This window comes from Phyllostomus discolor, chromosome 14, assembly GCF_004126475.2.
Source record: "Phyllostomus discolor isolate MPI-MPIP mPhyDis1 chromosome 14, mPhyDis1.pri.v3, whole genome shotgun sequence".
Lineage (NCBI taxonomy): Eukaryota > Metazoa > Chordata > Mammalia > Chiroptera > Phyllostomidae > Phyllostomus > Phyllostomus discolor.
Genome location: NC_040916.2, coordinates 10,692,522 through 10,712,795, shown reverse-complemented (window position 1 = coordinate 10,712,795; position 20,274 = coordinate 10,692,522). Strand labels below are relative to the sequence as shown.

Here is a 20,274-nt window from a genome sequence, read left to right as displayed (position 1 = left end):
AAATCCTCAACAAAATATTAGCAAACTGAATACAGCAATGCATCAAAAATATCATACATCATGATCAAGTGGGAGTTATTCTAGGAATGCAAGGTTGCTACAACATTCACAAATCAATAAATGTGATTCACAATATAAAGAAAATGAAGGAAAAAAGGACATTATCAATAGATACAGGAAAACCATTTGATAAAAGCCAACACCCATTTAGGATAACAATTCTCAGCAAAGTGGAATTAGAGGGGACACACCTAAACATAATAAAGACCATATATGACAAACCCACTGCCAGCATCATACTCAATAGGCAAAAACTACAAGCATTCCCCTTAGGATCGGAAACAAGACAGGGATGTCTGCTTTTACTCTCTTATTCAACATAGTACTGGATTCTAGTACTGGAAGTCCTAGCCACAGCAATCAGGAAAGAAGAAATAAAAGGCATCCAAATTAGAAAGAAAGAAGTAAAACTGTCATTATTTGGAGATGACATGATACTGTATGCACAAGGAAACCCTAAAGATTCCACTAAGAAACTACTAGAACTTATAAGTTAATTCAACAAAGTAGCAAGATACAAAATTAATATCCAGAAATCACTTACATTTTTATCTACCAATAACGAAGGAACAAAAAGGGAAATTAAGAAAACAATCCCATTTACAATCGCTACAAAAAGAATAAAATACCTAGGAATAAACCTAACTAAGGATGTAAAAGACTTGTACTTGGGAAATTATAAGACACTGAAGAAACAGAAGATACAAATCAATGGAAGCACATACCGTGTTCATAGATAGGAAGGATTAACATCATTAAAATGTTCATACTACCCAAAGTAATCTATAGATTCAACACAATTCCTATCAAGACGCCAATGATGTATTTCATGGAACTAGAACAAACATTTCAAAAATTTATATGGAACCACAAAAGGCCCCGCATAGCAACAGTGATCCTGAGAAAGAACAAATTTCAAGGAATCACTCTACCTAATATCAAACCATACTATAAGGCCATAGTAATCAAAATAGCATGGTACTGGCAGAAAAAAAAAAAAAAAACCCAGACACACAGATCAATGGAAGAGAATAGAGAGCCTAGAAATAAACCCACACCTTTATAGTCAATTAATATTTGACAGAGGAAGCAAGCACATACAATAGGCTATAGAAAGTTTATTCAATTAATGGTGTTGGAAATTGGACAGATAAGGACATACAGATGGCCAATAGACATATGAAAACATGATAAACAACACTAATCACAAGAGAAGTGCAAATTAAAACCACAGTGAGTTATCACTGCACACCTCCCAGAAGGGCTATTATCAATAAACCAACTAACAGGAGTTCCAACCAAGATGTAGGCAAGAGGTAGATGCACTCTGCTTCCTTGCACAACCAAAAGAAAGAAAACAACCAATTCAAAAACAAAGACTACCAGAAATGCCAGAAAAATCAAACTGTATGGAAGTCCAACAACCAAGGAGTTAAAGAAGAAATATTCATCCAGACTGGTAGGAGGGGCAGAGACAGGCAGCTGGGGTGGAGAGGGTACATGACAAAGTGGCAGCAGGCCGATGGAGAAGGCAAGGTGGCAGCTGGACATTTGCATGAAGATTAGCTGGGAAGAACAACTGGGGAGCAACACAAACCACTGCAATCCAGGGTTCCAGCAAAGGAAACTAAAGTCTCAGAACCTCTTATGGTAAAAATCTGTGGGGGTTGCAGCAACAGAAGAAACTCCCAGTCTCATAGGAGAGTTTGTTGGAGAGGCCCACAGGATCCTAGAGCATACACGAGTCCACCCACCTGGGAATCAGCACCTGAAAAGGCACAATACATTTGTGGGATGCGAGGGAAGTGAGGGAAAGCGGGGCAAGAGCTGAGCAAGCAAGCAAGAGGCATTGTCCCCTCACTGACCCCTTCCCCACAGACAGTGCCACAATGCAGCAAAATGGGCTGCCCCACCCTGGTGAATACCTAATGCTCCGCCCCTTACAATGTAACAGGTGCACCAAGACAAGGAAATACCAGATCGAAACCCCCCAAAAAAGAACTAAACAATGAGGAGACAGACAACCTATAAGATGCAGAGTTCAAAACACTGGTAATCAGGAGGCTCACAGAAATAAATGAGTTCAGTCACAAAATGAAGGAAGAAATGAAGGCTATGCAAAGTGAAATAAAGGAAAATATACAGGGAACCAACAGTGAAGGGAAGGAAACTGGGAATCAAATTAATGATTTGAGACAAAAGGAAAAAAATAAACATCCAACCAGAACAGAATGAAGAAACAAGGATTCGAAAAAATGAGGACAGGCTTAGGAACCTCTGAGACAACTTTAAGTGCTCCAATATCTGAATCATAGGGGTGCCAGAAAGAAAAAAAAAGAGCAAGAAATTGGAAACTTATTTGGACAAATGAAGAAATGGTCCCCAATCTGGTAAAGGAAGTAGACTTCCAGGAAGTCCAGGCAGCTCAGAGTCCCAAAGAAGTTGGTCCCAAGGAAGCACACACCAAGGCACATCATAATTATATCATCAAGATGAAAGATAAGGACAGAATCTTAAAAACAGTAAGAGAAAAGGAGATAGTTACATACAAAGGAGTTCCCATAAGACTATCAGCTGATTTCTCAAAAGAGGCCTTGCAGGCAAGAAGGGGCTGGAAAGAAGGATTAGAAGTCATGAAAGGCAAGGACCTACATCCAAGATGACTCTCTCCAGCAAAGCTGTCATTTAGAGTGGAAGGGCAGATAAATTGCTTCCCAGATAAGGTCAAGTTAAAGGAGTTCATCATCAACAAGCCCTTATTATATGAAATATTAAAGGGACTTACCTAAGAAAAAGAAGATGATCAAAAATATGAACAATAAAATGACAATAAACTCACAACTATCAACAACTGAACCTAAAAAACAAAACCAAAGCTAAGCAAACAACTAGAACAGAAATAGAATCATAGAAATGGAGATCACAAGGAGGGTTATCAGTGGGGAAGTGGGGGGAGAATGAGGAAAAAGGTACAGGCAATAAGAAGCATAATTAGTAGATACAAAATAGACAGGGGGAGGTTAAGATTAGTATGGGAAATGGAAAAGCCAAAGAACTATGTATGATCCATGGACATGAACTCAGGGGGTGAATGCTGAAGGGAGACGGAGTGCAGGGGAGAGGGGGATAAAAGGGAGGAAAAATGGGACAACTATAATAGCATAATGAATAAAATATACTGTATTTTTCAGACTATAAGACATACCCCCCCCCAAATTTGGGAGGAACAATGGCTGTTAATGCTGCTGTTGAGTTCTGTTTACATTTACATTGGTGAAATATTATGTTATTTTATGTTATTAAATATTTTACCACATTTTTTGCTTCAAAATTTTTTTCCTATTTTCCTCCTCTAAAACCTAGGTGTGTCTTATGCTCCAAAAATATGGTACTTAAAAAAAAATCAATCAACAAACAAGTGCTGGTGAGGATGCGGAGAAAGGGGAACCCTTTACACAGTTGGTAGGAATGCAGACTGAAGCAGTCACTGTGGAAAGCAGTATGAAGATACCTCAAAAAATTAAAAATGGGTATGCCTTTCCACTAGTAGAACCTAGCCAGTTCACTTCTGGGAATACACCCCAAGAAACCCAAAATACAAATATGAAAGAACATAGGCACCCCTACATCATTGCAGCATTATTTACAACTGCCAGGATATGGAAGCAGCCCGTGTGTATCCATCAGTAGATAAGGGGATAAAACAATGATGGGACATTTACACAATGAAATACTACTTGCCTGAAAAAAGAAAATTTTACCCTTGTAATTGCATGGATGGACCTGGAGAACATTATGCTAAATAAGCCAGTCAGAGAAAGACAAATACCATGTGATTTCACTCATGGAATCCATGGGTGTGATTTCACCCATGTGGAATCTAATGAACAAACTGAACTAACATGCAAAACAGAGGCAGACTCATAGATGGAAAGCAGGAAAATAGCTGTGGGGAAGGGGATGCTAGGGAGTGGAAAGACTGAACAAAAAGGAAAAGGACTCATGGACATGGACAACAGTGTGATGACTGCTTTGGGGTGGGGGTGGGGGTGGGTATAACGGGACTAAATGGTAATACAAAAATAAAATAAAATCAATAAAAAACTAAACAAAACAAAAAATCCAGAATGTGTAAACTCCGATCATTCAATTCACCAATGTCAAGGACATTTAGAAATTACAGGGCAACCTAGAAGATAACTAATTTCTATTCCTAGGTAAACAATATCTTGATGCTCTTCTTTCTTGAACTCCCAGACATTTCTATGTCTTGGGTACTAATTATACCCAAGATAGCCACTTTTCAAGGGTAATTTTTATGCTACTTATATGTACCATTTCAGTTTTCTCCAGTGAATTTCAAATGGGCAGTTCTAAATTTCTTGGCTTCCAGTAGTCATTTTAGAATCACTTATTTAAAAAGTAAAAAGTATATATATAAATTTGTATAGCAGAAATGAGAAATCTATAAAATCAAAAAATTTTAAATAATGCTATTAAATATATACAAAACTGATAAACCAGCCACATCTGTTTTAGTAGGCCAAAGACTGAACCACTTCTAAGACAGGAGAGTAAAGAATACAATTATTATACAGATATTTTTCAGTGTTTTGTGCAAAGTTCTATGGCTGATTTGGGTATAGACTGAGTCCTACAGACTAAAGTACTATATATATATGTATTTTGAACGAGAATTTGAAAACACAGGGCAGAAAGGTAGTACAGCATGTTTTTCCAGGAAGCAGGACAAAGTAATTAAAGTTCTTTCCAGTCTTCTGAATTTTCAATTTCCTGATAACCTGTGAAACTACTGAAGATATGGATTGTCAATTTTTATGGCCACACTCTGGCCATAAAAGTGGCCAACAGAGTGAGATTTTGGCTATATTAAAAGACAAGAAGCAACTTTAACTGAACATCTGATATAGAAAAAGTTAATAGTATATATTTACACTAAACTTACCTCATTTTGGAAAAAGGAAATAGTTGAAAGAATATTTTAGTCTCATGTTTGTGGGGGAAGTTGGTAACTTACCTTCCAGATATAGGCAGCTTCATCACTTGAGCCACTGACCAAAAACTGGTCATCTGGACTAAGACTGGATTTAATATAAAAGGTCGAGTTCTGATGTCCATTGAAGACAGCCACTACCAGAGGGGGGAAAAAACAGTGTATTGACTATTGAAGCTGATGGTCAAGCTACATTCACCAAATATAAAGGAACTGGGCATTGTCAGGAAATAAAGCAAATTCTAGAAAGAGGCTATATTACATTAGATCTAATCTCATGATCTAAACTCAAATACTTGATATATGGCTGACTACAGAAAAGAAAGTAATAAGAAAACATTCTTACTTTGAATAGAGTAGACCTTCAAACATGTGTTGCATGAATAGGTAAAAATTAGTAACAAGAGTTAAGATTTATGGATAACTTGTCTGGGATGAGGGAATCTTTAAACCCAGCACTTAAAATAGGATGAACAGTAGAAGGAGGTAGTGGGGTAAACTATATGGTCATATATAAAATACTCCAAATAGGTTAGGTTTAGCCTTTAGGTCTAGACTTCTCACTATACATGGTTAAAAGGGCAAGTTATCCAATCTAGCATAATGTGCTTGATAGGTTGTTCTATCTTAAGGAGACCAAATTTGAAGGCTCCATCATCAGAACATTACTAGAAAGTAAAAGAAAAAAATCCATTATTGGAGAACTTAAGAATACATTTAGGCAGGAAAAAAAATCTCATTCCAATCTTCTAACAGAGGGGAAAGAATTATTAAGGGTCTAAACAGCTGTCCATTAGTTGCTCATAGAAATCCTTTCCTTTTGCTAGAATAAAACTGGAAAAAAAACTATCTAAACCTTTTCAAGAAAAATACTACATATCAAATACTCTCCACATTAAACACTTTCACTGTGAAGTTAAAAGCAGGATATGAATCAGTTCAGATACACATAGTATAGACTCAACTACTATGTTTGGGTCGGTTAGAAAACTGTTTTTGTGCTTTACTGAAAGATTGTATTATGAACAAACATGTTTCTAGAAATTATGGAATGTGTTCATAGTTTGCCAATCAAAAAATACTGGTATAACTAACAGTCCACACTTGCTTAATTCTTAGTTTTCACTAGCAATTAAGGTTTCTAAGTGTTTAAAATTAAAACAATATACACAGTTAAAACTACTAAAATAATAAGGGAAACATTCTGGTATGCAAGGAAAATTTGTGTTTTCAGTTGAAAAAAAAAAACAGTGTAAGAAATGGACATGTATTTTGTTAAGGGAAAACAAAGTGATTTAGTCCTAAAGAGCAGTTAAAAAAAGAGAAAGAATAGGACAAAATCTGAATGTAAAAAAGGAAGTTATAAAAGGTTTGTAAAATAGGAACCTTAAGAAGAGTTTTATGCATGGTCATGCTGGCTAACACTGAGATGAATTTAATCAAGTAGATGAATTTTAATATCAAAAGTAACCTGATACAAAATTAGAATTTGGTTTTCTCTCTATTAAAAAAACAAAGTTCAGCTGCCTCTCACATGCTCCCAGCTGGGTACCTGGCCCCCAACCCAGGCGTGTGCCCTGGCTGGGAATCAAACCAGCAACCCTTCAGTTCCCAGGCCAGCACTCAATCCACTGAGCCACACCAGCCAGGGCCAAAGTTTTATCGCACCTTTGATCCGCTCTTGACGGAGAGATTCTGAATAGTTTTTCTTTACCTTTGAGTAATCTAACTAAAAAGCAGGAATTTTATGTTTTATCTAAGTAAATGCCTATGTTGTTTTAACAGGTCTGTGATTACGAGGGCTAAGTTCACTTACAAGTACCGAACTTTCTGAATTTGCCTGTAAAATCTTTAATTGTCATCATGCTTAAATGAATAACTAAGCATTATATCACAGTGATCTATGATCCTATTTGATTTTAAAACATTTTGACAGTTTTGACCAACTTTCTATAATCAAATTCTAAATGTAGTCTCTTTGACCTCAACTAATTTTTCAGAGGGTCCTTGAAACATTTCACAGGATTTGTTCTTTTATAAAAAAGGAGATATGAAACTAATTAGGCTCATTTGTCATGCTACATTACATGGGAAACATTGTCAAATAAGTGATGATAAGACTTCTTAGGTTATATTATATATGGGTGAATGTCACTAACTTTCAGATTATACTATTGAACTGGGCGAGAATTTGTAGAACTCTAATGAAAAAAAATCGATGGCTTCATAAAACTACTAATAAAAGATCAAGATCAACTGAGCCAGGGTGGCTCAGTTGGTTGGAGCATTGTCCTGTACACCAAAAGGTTGTGGGTTCAATTCCCAGTCAGGGCCCATACGGGAGGCAACCAATGGATGTTTCTCTTTCACATGGGTATTTCTCTCTCAAACCAATGGACACCTCCTTGGATGAGGATTAAAAAAATAAAGTTGCAGCCCTGGCTGGCATAGCTCAGTAGATTGAGCGCAGGCTGCGAACCAAAGTGTCGCAGGTTCAATTCCAGTCAGGGTACATGCCTGGGTTGCAGGCCACAGCCCCCAGCAACCGCACATTGATGTTTCTCTCTCTATCTCCTTCCCTTCCCTCTCTAAAAATAAATAAAATCTTAAAAAAAAAAAGTTGCATAGGATTAAATGAACTAATGAAGATGATTATAATTTTTATCACTTTCAGTTTGAAATATTATTGGTTCTTTAATCTTTGTTTTCCAAATACAAGGACATTTTTTCCCCTCCTGAGCTACCAACAACCCAAAGCAATTTGGTAAATTGTACCTTTCTAAGCAGAATTAAAACATTTATTTTTATCTTCCCACCTGAATCCTACAGAATTTGGAAACTCCTTGTGTTTTTTTTCCACGCAACACAGTTATTTATATAAGTTCATTAAGAATCTATAACAGGATATTGTCCTCTCTGTAACAGGATATAGTTGGAAACATTGCTTATATTAGCAGGGCTTTGACTGGAATGTCATGTTTGACAGAGACATGCATAAACTCAGATATGACCCGACAGCTTTAGGGAACTAAGATTGAGTTTATAGAAGCCAATAAAGCCCCCTTGGGGAAAAAAATCAGCCTGGTACCTTGATTACAGGGTTCAGCAGCCTTATCACATTACTTCCTGGCAGGCATAGGAAACTCTGGATATTTTAGGGAGCTCAATAGGAGAGGAATGAACCCAAATCTAAAGGTATTACAAGTGAAGTCCAATAGCAAGCCTTTGGCTTGGCTTAGCTTTGAGAGGCTGTTGAAATTTGAGTCTGGAGATTCCTTATGAAAAGTTACATAAAGCAGATTTAAAAGAGCCTATATGATCAGTTGCCATTCTTGAAGCATTTATGTAAATAATCTGACCAAGTTTATTGAAACCAGACTTATTTTGCAAATAAGTTAATCATAATTTGGTTATCTTTGATTAAAATGAGGGTGATTTATTTTAGAGAAAAAACAATTTGTTTCAATAGAAACCATGAGGCACACTTGCAGATATAAGATTCCAGTTCTACTATCTACTGCTTTTGAGATTTTGTTTTCTACCTGTAAACTGGACTGGATCCCGAATTCTAGTTTCCTCAAATATTTGGCTAACAACTCAACAAAGTAACATTTCCAATTTTTCTCCCACTTTTGACTTGGATTCACTGAGAACTAAAACCGTACTTTTCCCAAAGCCATGCAAACTGAAGCTGAACTTGATAAACACTTGAGAGGTCACCACAATAGTCCATTTTTAGACAACCTTTTTGCCTGCTGTTGTGTAAGCCACTCAGAAAGTTTATCTGAACACCTGATGACATCATCAAAGATATTTCAAAATGCAAAAGATGTTTCAACCCTGACATCTAGCAATCTTCTTGACTGGCTACTCCATAAGCTCAAAAACTGTTGTATAATTTGCTCCAACCATTAACCTTTGCTTCTCTTTTGTTTCCAAAGAAATGCCTCTTTATATTAAATGCCTGACTTCTTGTTTACACAATATAGACTGCTTTGGGAGACCACATGCCTCTCTGCCTCCTGAAACGAATTTAATTGGGCTGACCTATTATTGCCAGGATGAAGAGACTGATTCAATGCAACAGAACAATCTATCAACTCAGCTTCTGGGTTGTGAATTTCTTAGGCAAGTTTCAAAGGCAGGATTGACTGTACAGGAGCAAAATTTTCCACCCCAAATGTGTCTCTTTGTCATAAGGATTAATTTAAGTTGGTTAAAGAAACAGAAGACTCAGGAAGTTTTTCTTGTTACCTCCCCCTTAACTGCCTCAAAGAATTTAGATAAAGGGCCTGTTCCCATAACAGAGATATCGCCAGAGTTATCTGTGAAGAATATGGACTAGGTGTGGTGGGGGTACATTAGAGATCAGAGCCTGCCAAATCCCGCTTCCTCTGTAAGGCCTAGTAAACAGATGTTTACCAAACATTTGCCTTTCCATCCCTAAGTGAATTAATTGCCTTCCACCCCTATGAAGTCCCTCCCAAACCACTACCCCTTTCTCCTTAGCTCAAGATGGCATAAGCTCAACTGCCCAATTTGTCGTTGCCACCTCCTCCCCCCATATTCTTGTGGAACCCCTATATGTAAAAAATTAAGCTGAATTTTCTCCTGTTAATCTGCGACATGTCCATTTAATTCTTAGACCAGCCAGAAGAACCTAGAAGGGTAGAAGGAATTTTCTTCCTCCCTGTTAAGAAACAAAATAAACAGGCTCCTTTATTCTGAATATAATTCCAAAATGGTAACTGTTCATCTTTCTCAACAACCCTAAACTATGAATGGAAAACTACAGATAATATTTCCCACTAAACCTAAAAGTATTTATTGCCCTCTGCTGGTACAAGAAAGGCTAGCATAAAGTACACTACTAATGTTTCAAATCAAGCAAAAAATCCTTCTAAAACCTATTGTGGGCTCAATTTTATTTTTCTTTGTTTGGGCTCTTAAAATGCTTCAATAAAGTGTTTCACAGCCCTCCTTATGAACATCACTTAGTATAATAACATACTATGAATTAGAAGTATGGGAGAAAAAGTATTGAGCCCAGGACCTTTTTGAAGTTTTGAAAAAGACAGCAGTCACCAAATGTGTCACACATACACACGTCTATCTGTTACTTAATTTTAAAGAAACATTAAATCCATCTATCTACCCATCCATCTATCTATCCATCCATCTATGAGAACCAATTAAGTTATTTTAAGAACACAAGAAAAACATCACTGAATTATTATAGTGGTCTATAATATAGTACCAGTGGCCTTGGGCATATCTGTTTGATGCCAGAGGGACAAAGTGAACTCAAGGTTCCTTTTCGGTGCCACACTATAACAAAATGATAACTAAATTAGAAGTTGTCTAGATTCTGATACCATTCAGGAAAATAGCAAAGTAAGTTATAAAACTTTTCCCTTTCCCAAATACCCTTGCTTTTGTTTAGATAACACCAGACCTATTTCAGGGCATTGGAAATGCCAATTGTGATACTGCCACAGATACAAAGTCCTAATAATGGCTTGGGGGCAGTCTTTGGAAAGTTTCGTAAGAGCCCCTCGAAGTTCTGTACTATTTTGAGATATTTTTTGGCACGTCTTATTTTAGTGGGAAATAGGCAGATCCAGGGATTGGTTATAGAATTCATAGTCAATAGGAAGAACCGGGTTACTAACATGTAGCTTGCCTAAGTAATTAATAATGTTCTTGAAACTATGTAACCCAAATAACTGTCTTAGACTATGCTTGAGAAACTTCAGTTTCTTTTAAAAAATGACATTTATCAGCTTCGTATCAGATTCTACATTAATATTTTTTAAGGAAAAAAGAGGGTGAGGGTGGGGAAAACATAAAAGAGGCAATATAGCCTCCAACACTGAGAAAGCTGAGGTAGGGAGGTATTATTTTGGGGGCCTAAAAACTTCAGATGCCTAATTTTATAAACAACCTGCAATAAGAACAAAAGCTGAGCAGGAACAGCTTTCTCTGTCCCTCAAAAATTACATAATTCATCAGCAGAGCTAATCAAAGACCCTAAAACCCTTATATGTCTTAAATTTGGCTTGGAAAAGAACCAACATTAAATTATCTTTCACAGAAAAGTCTGTTCTAGTTTCTGAGTAAGAATATGAACTGACTTAGATCTTACCTGGAGAAGTCTTTAACCCAGTCATATTGAACATGTAGATGTTGTCATCTGTGCAGTTGGCAAATAAAGTAGAGCCAGTGGAATCCAAAATTAGACTTGAGTATCCTGGAAAAAGGAAACTTTAGTTAGCATGTCCTGGTGACAGTAAGTAGAAACAGGGTAAAAATGCTGAGGACAAAAGATCATTCCACAAGAAGAACCATAAACTCTTCTCCAAAGTATCTACAAACCAAAAACATTTGTTTGTATTTTTTGAAATTCAAAAAAATACAACCACATATTAGAGTTTCTCTAGTCTATGTTGCTGGAGAAAATATCAAATATCAAAACCAGCTTGATATTTTTATTATTATTTTTTTAATCCTCACCTAAGAATATGTTTTTCTTCCATTGATTTTAGAAGAAGGGAGGGAAAGGGGGATTGAGGGAGGGAGAGAGAAACATGGATTGGTTGCCTCCCACATGCTCCCTCAACCGGGGTTCGAACCTGCAACCAAGATATGTTCCCTGCCCAGGAATCAAACCTGCAACCGTCTGGTGCATAGGACAGTGCTCCAAACACCTGAGGCACCCAGCCAGGGCTATTTTTAAATTTTAACAAAAACTTACATTCCCCAAAAATCCTACAAAAAAGTCCTATAGTCTACGAAAAAGCTTACCTAGTTTTCGAGTGCTGCTACCTGGGTACAGGAAAGACTTGGAGGCTATGGGTTCTTGTCGATAAGCAGTATAATTCTTACGTAAGTCCCATACTTTAATTACCCTAAAACCAAGGTAAAGAAATAGTTATTTTGTAGTCCTTTCCCAACCCGACCAGTTTCAACTATATTGAACATGAAATGACTTTTAATCTAATTCCTCTGGCACACGAATTAGGTACAGTGAGGATATCTCATTGGGAAACAGACTGAACTGCTTCATACTGTTGTCTCCAATGTCAGGCTTACAATTCTGGCAGAACGGAAACAGATGTGATATGACCCAGTGATGGGTTACCTTGAGTTTACTTCAAGGGAGCGGAAAAGGAAAATGAAGGTTGGGTGCTGATAGTCATTGTTTCATTGTTTGCAGAAAAAAACATTTCCTATGCTTTTAATACTCTGTACATAACCTTTGACAGCATAAGTAACAAGCTGTGCCCATATGGTTATATGGTTATATTTCTATATGTAACTCCTTAAGCAATCTAAACATTATTTTCTGTAAAATAAAATTTTTTTTTTTCATTTCATCTATTGGGGGTAGTTGTCTTAATCCTCTACATCTAGTTTGTAGGCAACTTGAAAACACAAGTTTGGTGTAATGGGGCAGTATCCCTGAAAACAAACAGAACAAGCACTCATAGCCATTTAGAAGCACAACTGATAACCTTTAGATAATGCTTCATTTGTGCCTCAGAATTTGGTCCACAGGAGAGTTTTAGTGTCCAGAAGACACAATGGAAATCCTATTAAGTCATCATCTTTTTAAACTATGTTTTTTCAAGAGAAGGATGTCTTCAGAGATATAATGAGCAAATAAGGGGACAAAGAAGGGTGCTTAAAAAAGAAAGAGTCTCTATACTCAAATAACTTATATTCTAACAAAGCAACCAATCAAGAAGTACTACAAACCTACCTGGAAGCCAAAAATTCAGACCAATCGTGGATGGTACATATGTGAATTGAAAGCCATTAGACCTTACTGTCAACCTAGTTCAAGTACTCTCAGAATGCCAATTACATGCCCTGAATCAGATTCCTTCTTTTAGGTTAATAATAAACCCGAGAAGATAAAATCCACAAGAAGATAAATCCAAGATAGTAGAAATTTTATGTCTTAAAATAAGAATCACTAACTGAATTATACTGCATAGATAAGCAACTTATCTATCCAGCTTCTCTATAACAGGAGTAGCCAACACTGCTTGTATGTGCTAGACAATGTGCTAGGTATGACACATGTACTATCTCAATTATTTGAGCAAGAGTCCAAACTAGATCTTTTCCAGTGTCATCTGCAGGTCCTCTTCTCAGCTGGATATTCCCCATGTTGAAAGTTAAAAGCACACACATTCAATTATAATGAGACTAGGTGACTTCCCCTCAGCAGTTCATGAAAGAAACCTTATCAAAAGAACTGAGAATTAAAGACTCACCCATCCACGGCTCCTGCAGAGACTAATGTATTCTCATCTTGAAAAAGGACCACGGTAACACTCTGCTGGAAATCCTAATAACACAAGGAGGAAAAAGAAAATGAATAAAGCCTGTTTTGGATATAGCAATTTTTACCACCAGGAGTCCAAGATGTTAAATGGTTTTTTTTTCTCTCCCAAACTCTGAGTTAGACTAAATCTTCCCTCTCCAACAATCCTCATTAGTGCTGAGCAAGAAATAATTTTAGCTAGAAAATAACCTAAACATCACTAGGTTATAATACACAGTGTTAACACTGACATACTAAAAAACCCCAATACTGACTATTAAAAGATTTAACTTGTTTAAACCTACTGGTTCTAAGAATCAGACATACTAATAAACTGTGTATCCTTAGGAAACTCATTGAACTTTCCTTTCCCTGTTTCATCTATAAAATGTCACCATCTGCCTTCTAGGCAGAGTGTCTAAAGAATTACCACAGAGTGTCTAAAGAATTACCAATAAAAGGTGATTACAGGGGACTTAGGGACAAGATGACAACATAGTTAAACACAGCTCACTTCCTTGCACAACCCCATCAAAATTACAACTAAATCGTAGAATAACCATGACTCACAACCATCAGAAATTGAGTTGAAGGGAAGTCTGACAACTATGGAATTAAAGAAACCACACCTATCCAGACTGGTAGGAGGACTGGAGATGTGGAATGGGCTGCTCCCACACCCATGTGTGGTGGATAAAAATTCGGGTGAGTTATTTCAGGAGCGAGGAGTCCGAGCCCCATACCAGGCCTCTGAGCTCAGGATTCCAGTGCCAGAAAGATAAGACCCCATAACTTCTGGCTGCAAAAACCAGTGGGGACTCAGTAGGTGGAAGAAACTTCTAGAGTCCCAAGCAGTAACTCTTAAAGGACCTACACATGGACTCACCTACTAAGATTTACTCCCTTTGAGCTCCAGCACAGGGTTAGCATCTGGACAGGCACCAGTGGCATACAGGGAAGAAGTGTCTGGCTTCAATGTGGGAGCTGGGGGGCAGCTTTCTCCCAGACAGAAAGGCAGGCAGAGGCCATTGTCCCTTTTCTGAACTTTCCCCACAGAGCTGCCAGCCGGGTGCTATATCTGAGACTCCATCAACCTGGCTAACACTGTTTGCCCCGCCAGCCTAGACTCACAATTTGGATTCTCCTGGACTCTCCAAGCCCAGCACAAGTAGCAGCCATCTCAGATTGCTTTATAGCCCAGGTAGGGTGGCCCTGGGCAAAACACAGGTTGGGGCTGACCCTGGCCTGCATCACCCCGGAAACTGCAGAGCCTGTGCATGCAGTGGACAGCTAAAGACCGTGCCAGAGCACCACTACTCTGCCCCTCCACAGAGGGCAGAGGTTCATGGTCAGTGATCGTGGCCAGTCCCTGAAGCTGACTGGCCTGGGTAAATACCTCCTGTTGACCTGCCAACAGCAATCAAGGCTCAAATACAAGAGGAGGGAGTACTCAGCCCATACAAAGGAGTATACAACTTGAGTGATAGGAAGGGCTGTGTCACTGGACCCTATAGGACACCTATTAGATTAGGCCATGCTATCAAGACAGGAGTCAAATCAGCTGTACCTATACATAGAAACACAGGGAGGCTGCCAAATTGAGGAGACAAAGAAACATGGCCCAAATGAAGGGGGGAATGAATTGAGACAACTATAATAGCATAATCAATAAAATATAATTTAAAAAAAGATGATTACATGCTCTAAAAAATTTAAAGGTACTCAAAGGAGATTTTGCCTCCTAAAAGCTGTCAATAAGTTTTCTTGGCTCAGAATCTGATTAAGTGTCTGAAATGTTACTCATTTAACTTCACCTGGCCTCCAAAGATCTCATGCTAACCTTGTCAGTTTCCATTCATGCCTTTGTACTGTTTATGATGTGCAATTTTAAGTCCTAATGTTTTAGCAATCACACCTCCCCCAAATATTAAGTTCAATCCCACAGACCAGGAGTATTAGAAAAATAAACACATTAAAAAGAAACTGTGACTTATTTTTAAAGAAAAGAAGTTTTCTGAGCACTGTTTGAACTTTGACTATCAAGTACTAGAGAGGTACTATATGAAAACAACAGGGATTCTTTCCCAGCAGAAACTGCATTATAGTATTGGGTTGGCCAAAAATTGTTTAGTTTTTTCAGTAAAAGACACATTTTTTTATTTTCACCAGTAACTTTATTGATTTGGGTATTTTGAGTATGTTGGCTATCTCCTGCTATTGGCTTCTAGTGGGTAGAGGTTAGGGATGCTACCAAACATTTTCCAATGCATGATAGCCTTACAGCAAAGAATTATTTGGCCACAATGTCAATAGTACCAAGAAACTTCACAAACCACTTTTGACATGTTTGAGCAATCATAACATCTTCTCCATACAATGCACAAATCTTTTTTTGTGTCTCAGTTGCATTTTTACCTTTCCTGAAACCATAAAGCATAATATGCCAAAAAATGTTGTGTATTTTCTTCCATCTTCAATTTTAAAAAGGCTACACAAAAATTCACCATTTTGATAAGTTTTTTTTAAATGAATGCTGATATCATAGCTGCAACAATATAATCTAACAAAATTGTTTCAAATTAAGTTAAAGGCATCTAAGCACTACTAAATGAATTTTTTGGCCAACCCAGTATTACACTTGTTCAAACTACTCCCCCTCTTGTAGTGAATCACACTATACACATGCATGGAGTAAGCACATGCATGGAGACCGCTAGAGATGGGGCTCAGGAAGCTGAATTTTTAACATGTTCCCCAGCTTCCTCTGTTGCACACCAGGTTTTCAAAACCACTACTGTAGGTATTGAGTTAAAATTAAGCAATAAGTCTACTGATATTAGAGGAAATGAAGATTCTATCCCATTGTTGATATCCCACACATGTACATAGTTATAAAACCTTACCACGGAAGGAGCAAGTCCTTTTGAATTCTGTTTCTTCTTAGGTTTTGAAGGAGTTTGCTTGTCTAAGGTATTGTGAGCACCACTGATTTGATTCACTTGCCTATAAAATCCATCTGCAAGATATTCCAAGGGAAGTTAGTTTTCAGAACTTTATTCCTATGCTAAATGTAATGTTTATATATAGATCTCTTAGTGAAATTAAAGCCAACAGTGTTACCACACTATATCTTTTGTTGTGAGATTATAATGCATAAAAAAGAAATAAGCACACAGATGTTTATAGCAGCTTTATTCATAATGGCCCAAACTTGGAATTAACCAAGATGTCCTTTAGTGTGTGAATGTATGAATAAATTTTGATACATTCAGATAGCGACGTATTACTCAGTGCTACAAAGAAGTGTGCTACCTAGCCATAAAAAAGTTATGGAGGAACCTTAAATGCATATTATTAAGAAAAATCCAATCTGAAAAGACTGCTTACTATAATTATATGACTTCCTGGGAAAAGCAAAACCATGGAGACAATAAAAAAGACCAGTGACTGCCGAGGATTAGGGGGAGGGCGGGCAGGATTAATAGGTGGAGCACAGAGTATTTTTAAAGCAGTGAAACTATCCCCTATAATACTATAATAGTAGATACATATCATTATACACTCGTTGAAACCAATAGAATATATAATACTAAGAGTGAAACCTAATGTAAAGTACAGATAGACCACAAGTGATAGTGATGTATTAGTGTAGGTTCATTAGCTGTAACAAATGTCCAACTTTGGTGTGAGATGTTATTGGTGGGAGAGGCTTGTGAGGATGGGGCACACCAGTACAGAGAGAACTCTCTATACTTTCTGCTCTATTTTGCTGTGTACCTAAAACTGCTCTAAAAAAAGTCTTTGAAAAAATATGTTTTTGAAATAAGAAAATAAGCAGAGACACGATCACTAGTTTCTGCTTAATGGCGTCATTGGGCAAGGTAAGCATAATTATATTTAATCTAATCCAATCCTTCAAAGCCAAAAAATCATAAATTAAAAGGTCATTAATTAACCATTTTAATCCCATGAATCACTTAGGTGAACAGCATTATAGTTTAGAAGACAATATGAGGTAAATACAGAGGGTAATACTTGCAATAATCACTAAAATCATGAGAATTAGAATAGAAGCAGAAATGAAGGATCATGAACAAGTGCCCCCTGGTGGTTATCACATGAAATCAATGAACATTTCATTCAAAATAATCAAGTATGGGGACAGACCACATTTATCAAAATTAAAATGGAACCAGACTACCTTTTTTGTTGCACCTGGTGTCCCAGACCATAATGTTGCCATCTCTCCCACCTGTACAGAAGACAGCTGTGGAGAAATAATTAATCAAAAAGTTAACAAAACTTGTCGATGACATATACATTTCAATTTAAGTTTTCTAGAGTATCTTGGTACATGCTAGGTTCTATAACTGGCACTGGAAATTAAAAATTTTAAATATATGGCTAAACAAATAAGAGAAAACAAAGTGTAAAGAGAAAGGATTATAAATAATTCAAAACACTTATGGTAAACAAAAACTTTATAAAATAATTGTGTAAATTTTCTTAAAACCACATAAAACACTATATACAAACACACACACACAAGAATAATGATAAACAGTAATAACAAAAATATGGAGTGCCTACTAAGTGCTATACACTATCCTAAGTGCTTTATATAAATTATCTTAGTCCTTGTTATCAACCCTATTAGGTGGGTATTATTATCCCTATTTTACAGCTGAGAAAACTAAGGTACAGAGAAGGTAAGTAAACTATAAAGGTATTCTTCACAGTATGAATCCAGAGCCCATACTCCAAATCTCCAAGCTACTGTCTCATTATAAAAATATGGACCAGATCCATACAAAATCTGTAAAAGGGGTTGCACCTGGGGATGAAAGACAACGGATTGGAGAAGAAACACCCACATGCACTAGCTTTTAAACTCTGGAAAGAAATATAAAAAATGATCTGAGGGCTGTATAGAGACTGAACAAAACATGCACTTTTTGGAGGAGAGCCACCAACTAAGCAAGTGATTGGCTTGGGGTAAGTTACTCTTTTTTTATGGTTTTATCTTGAGAGAAGCCACAGTTGCAAGCAGCTAAAATGCTAATAGAAACACTTGCCATCTTACATGTCAGAAAAATTAGGAAAACGAGACATGGGGCAACAAGTGCTGCCAGAGTGACGGGGAACCCCAGAGAAAGCCAGAGAAAGGGAAGGCCTAATTCTGTGTTTAAATTCAGTGTAAGTCTCTGGCTGACCCCTGAACCATCTCTGAAGGGGAAAACTAAAGCAGCTTTCATCTAAGACTTAAATTACTGAACAGAACTGAGACTGAACCCACTGCCCTCTTGCAGATTTGACGGTCTGCAATTTGCATCTAACTCAGTTAATTGCTTGTTAAAAACATCAACTCTTTCTAAGCAATATAACAGAATCCAGAGGGCAACATACTATTTACAGTACACAGGATATAACCTAAATTATTTGACATATAAAGTCAAGAAAATGAGTCCTTCTCAAGGGAAAAGAAATCAACAGAGGTCAATCCTGAAGCAACTCAGAGGTTATTTTATCAGATAAAATTGTAAAGCAAATAGAATTATGTTAAGTGAAGTAGAGAAACTGACATTCACAATCAATGAAAGATGAGAAATCTCAAGAGACAGAACTTACACATCCCCCAGAAAAAAAAAAAAAAAGAAATTTTAGAACAAAAACATACAATTTCTGAAATGACAAAATTCACTGCATAGGCTTAAGAGCAGAATGAAGAGAAGAGGAAAAGTCAGTGAACTTTAAGACAGAGCAATAGAAATCATTCAATTTGAAGAAAATAAGATTCGGTATTACACCAAGTGAAAGAAGCCAGTCATAAAAAACCACACACGTACAGTTTCATTTATATGAATACAGAATAGGCAAATATGGAGACAGAAAATAGTTTAGATTGTGTAGGGCTAAGAGGCAGGTGGAATGTACTGCTAATGGGTTCTGATTTCTTTCTGGACAGATGAAAGTTCTAAACTTAGACTGTGGTGATGATTATACAGCTCTGCAAATAAATAAAAAAAACATTGAAACGTATACTTCAAATGGGTAAATTTTATGGTATGTTAATTATATCTCAAATTTAAGAACATTGAAGAAATAAACAAAGCCTCTCTCATATCGATGTTTCTCTCTAAAATCAATAAAAACAAATCCTTCAGCGAGGATTTAAAATAAATAACTAAATAAGAATAAATTTAAAAAATCTACGTCATCTTTCCTCTTGAAAGTTCCAGTCTCAACAGCAACTACAATAAATTAAAATTGACTCTTTTTTTTGAGTTCAAACAGCACAACTCAGTTCCTGAGTGTTCAATTGAATAAGTGAAACTATTCCTTTTAAAAATAGAGTATCTTTTTAATACTCTAATAAAAAACATCTCTATTACTTGGAAATTAAAGTTGGATTAATTTAACCACTTCTTTGAAAGTTTATTGTTCTATTTGTAAAAAAATTATTTAAGTGATAAATAAATGGAAAAAAAACCCTAAAATTGTCAGAAATGAAGAACTCATTCTGATACCCCTGCAAAATTTTTCTCTAGCTGCTATAGTAGTGTTCTGTATTATATTAAGTCTTCATTCTACATTATAGTAGTGAAATAAATATAGAAAGATCAATTTTGAGTTGAAAACATCCTAGGGAATAGGGTCATTTAAAGTAACTACATAGTAAATTGTTAGGTAGAGAATTACATTCAGTTTATCAAGTTTTCCACCCCAGCCTCAAATTCTACTTAAATTTTACAAGTAGGGTTAGCGTAACTATTTTACAAGTACAGTTAATCAGTGTCCAGTACAGGGTTTAGACTTCAAAGGATACTCAGAGTTGAACAGAGGTATTGTGGCTGTTAAAAATCTTTAC

At 36.7% G+C, this 20,274-nt stretch overlaps 1 protein-coding gene across 1 annotated transcript in view; it reads right to left on the bottom strand.

Annotated features, from left to right (window-relative positions):
• DTL (denticleless E3 ubiquitin protein ligase homolog) overlaps positions 1-20,274 on the bottom strand; it is a 51,096-nt gene that overhangs the window by 21,918 nt on the left and 8,904 nt on the right. Inside the window, exons 6-11 of the mRNA XM_028530789.1 lie at positions 17,608-17,673; positions 16,310-16,422; positions 13,357-13,430; positions 11,879-11,982; positions 11,220-11,324; positions 5,099-5,211 (exon numbers count right to left, since the gene is read on the bottom strand). Of these exons, the coding sequence (XP_028386590.1) occupies positions 5,099-5,211; positions 11,220-11,324; positions 11,879-11,982; positions 13,357-13,430; positions 16,310-16,422; positions 17,608-17,673 (575 nt within the window). The remainder of the gene's footprint in view (positions 1-5,098; positions 5,212-11,219; positions 11,325-11,878; positions 11,983-13,356; positions 13,431-16,309; positions 16,423-17,607; positions 17,674-20,274) is intronic.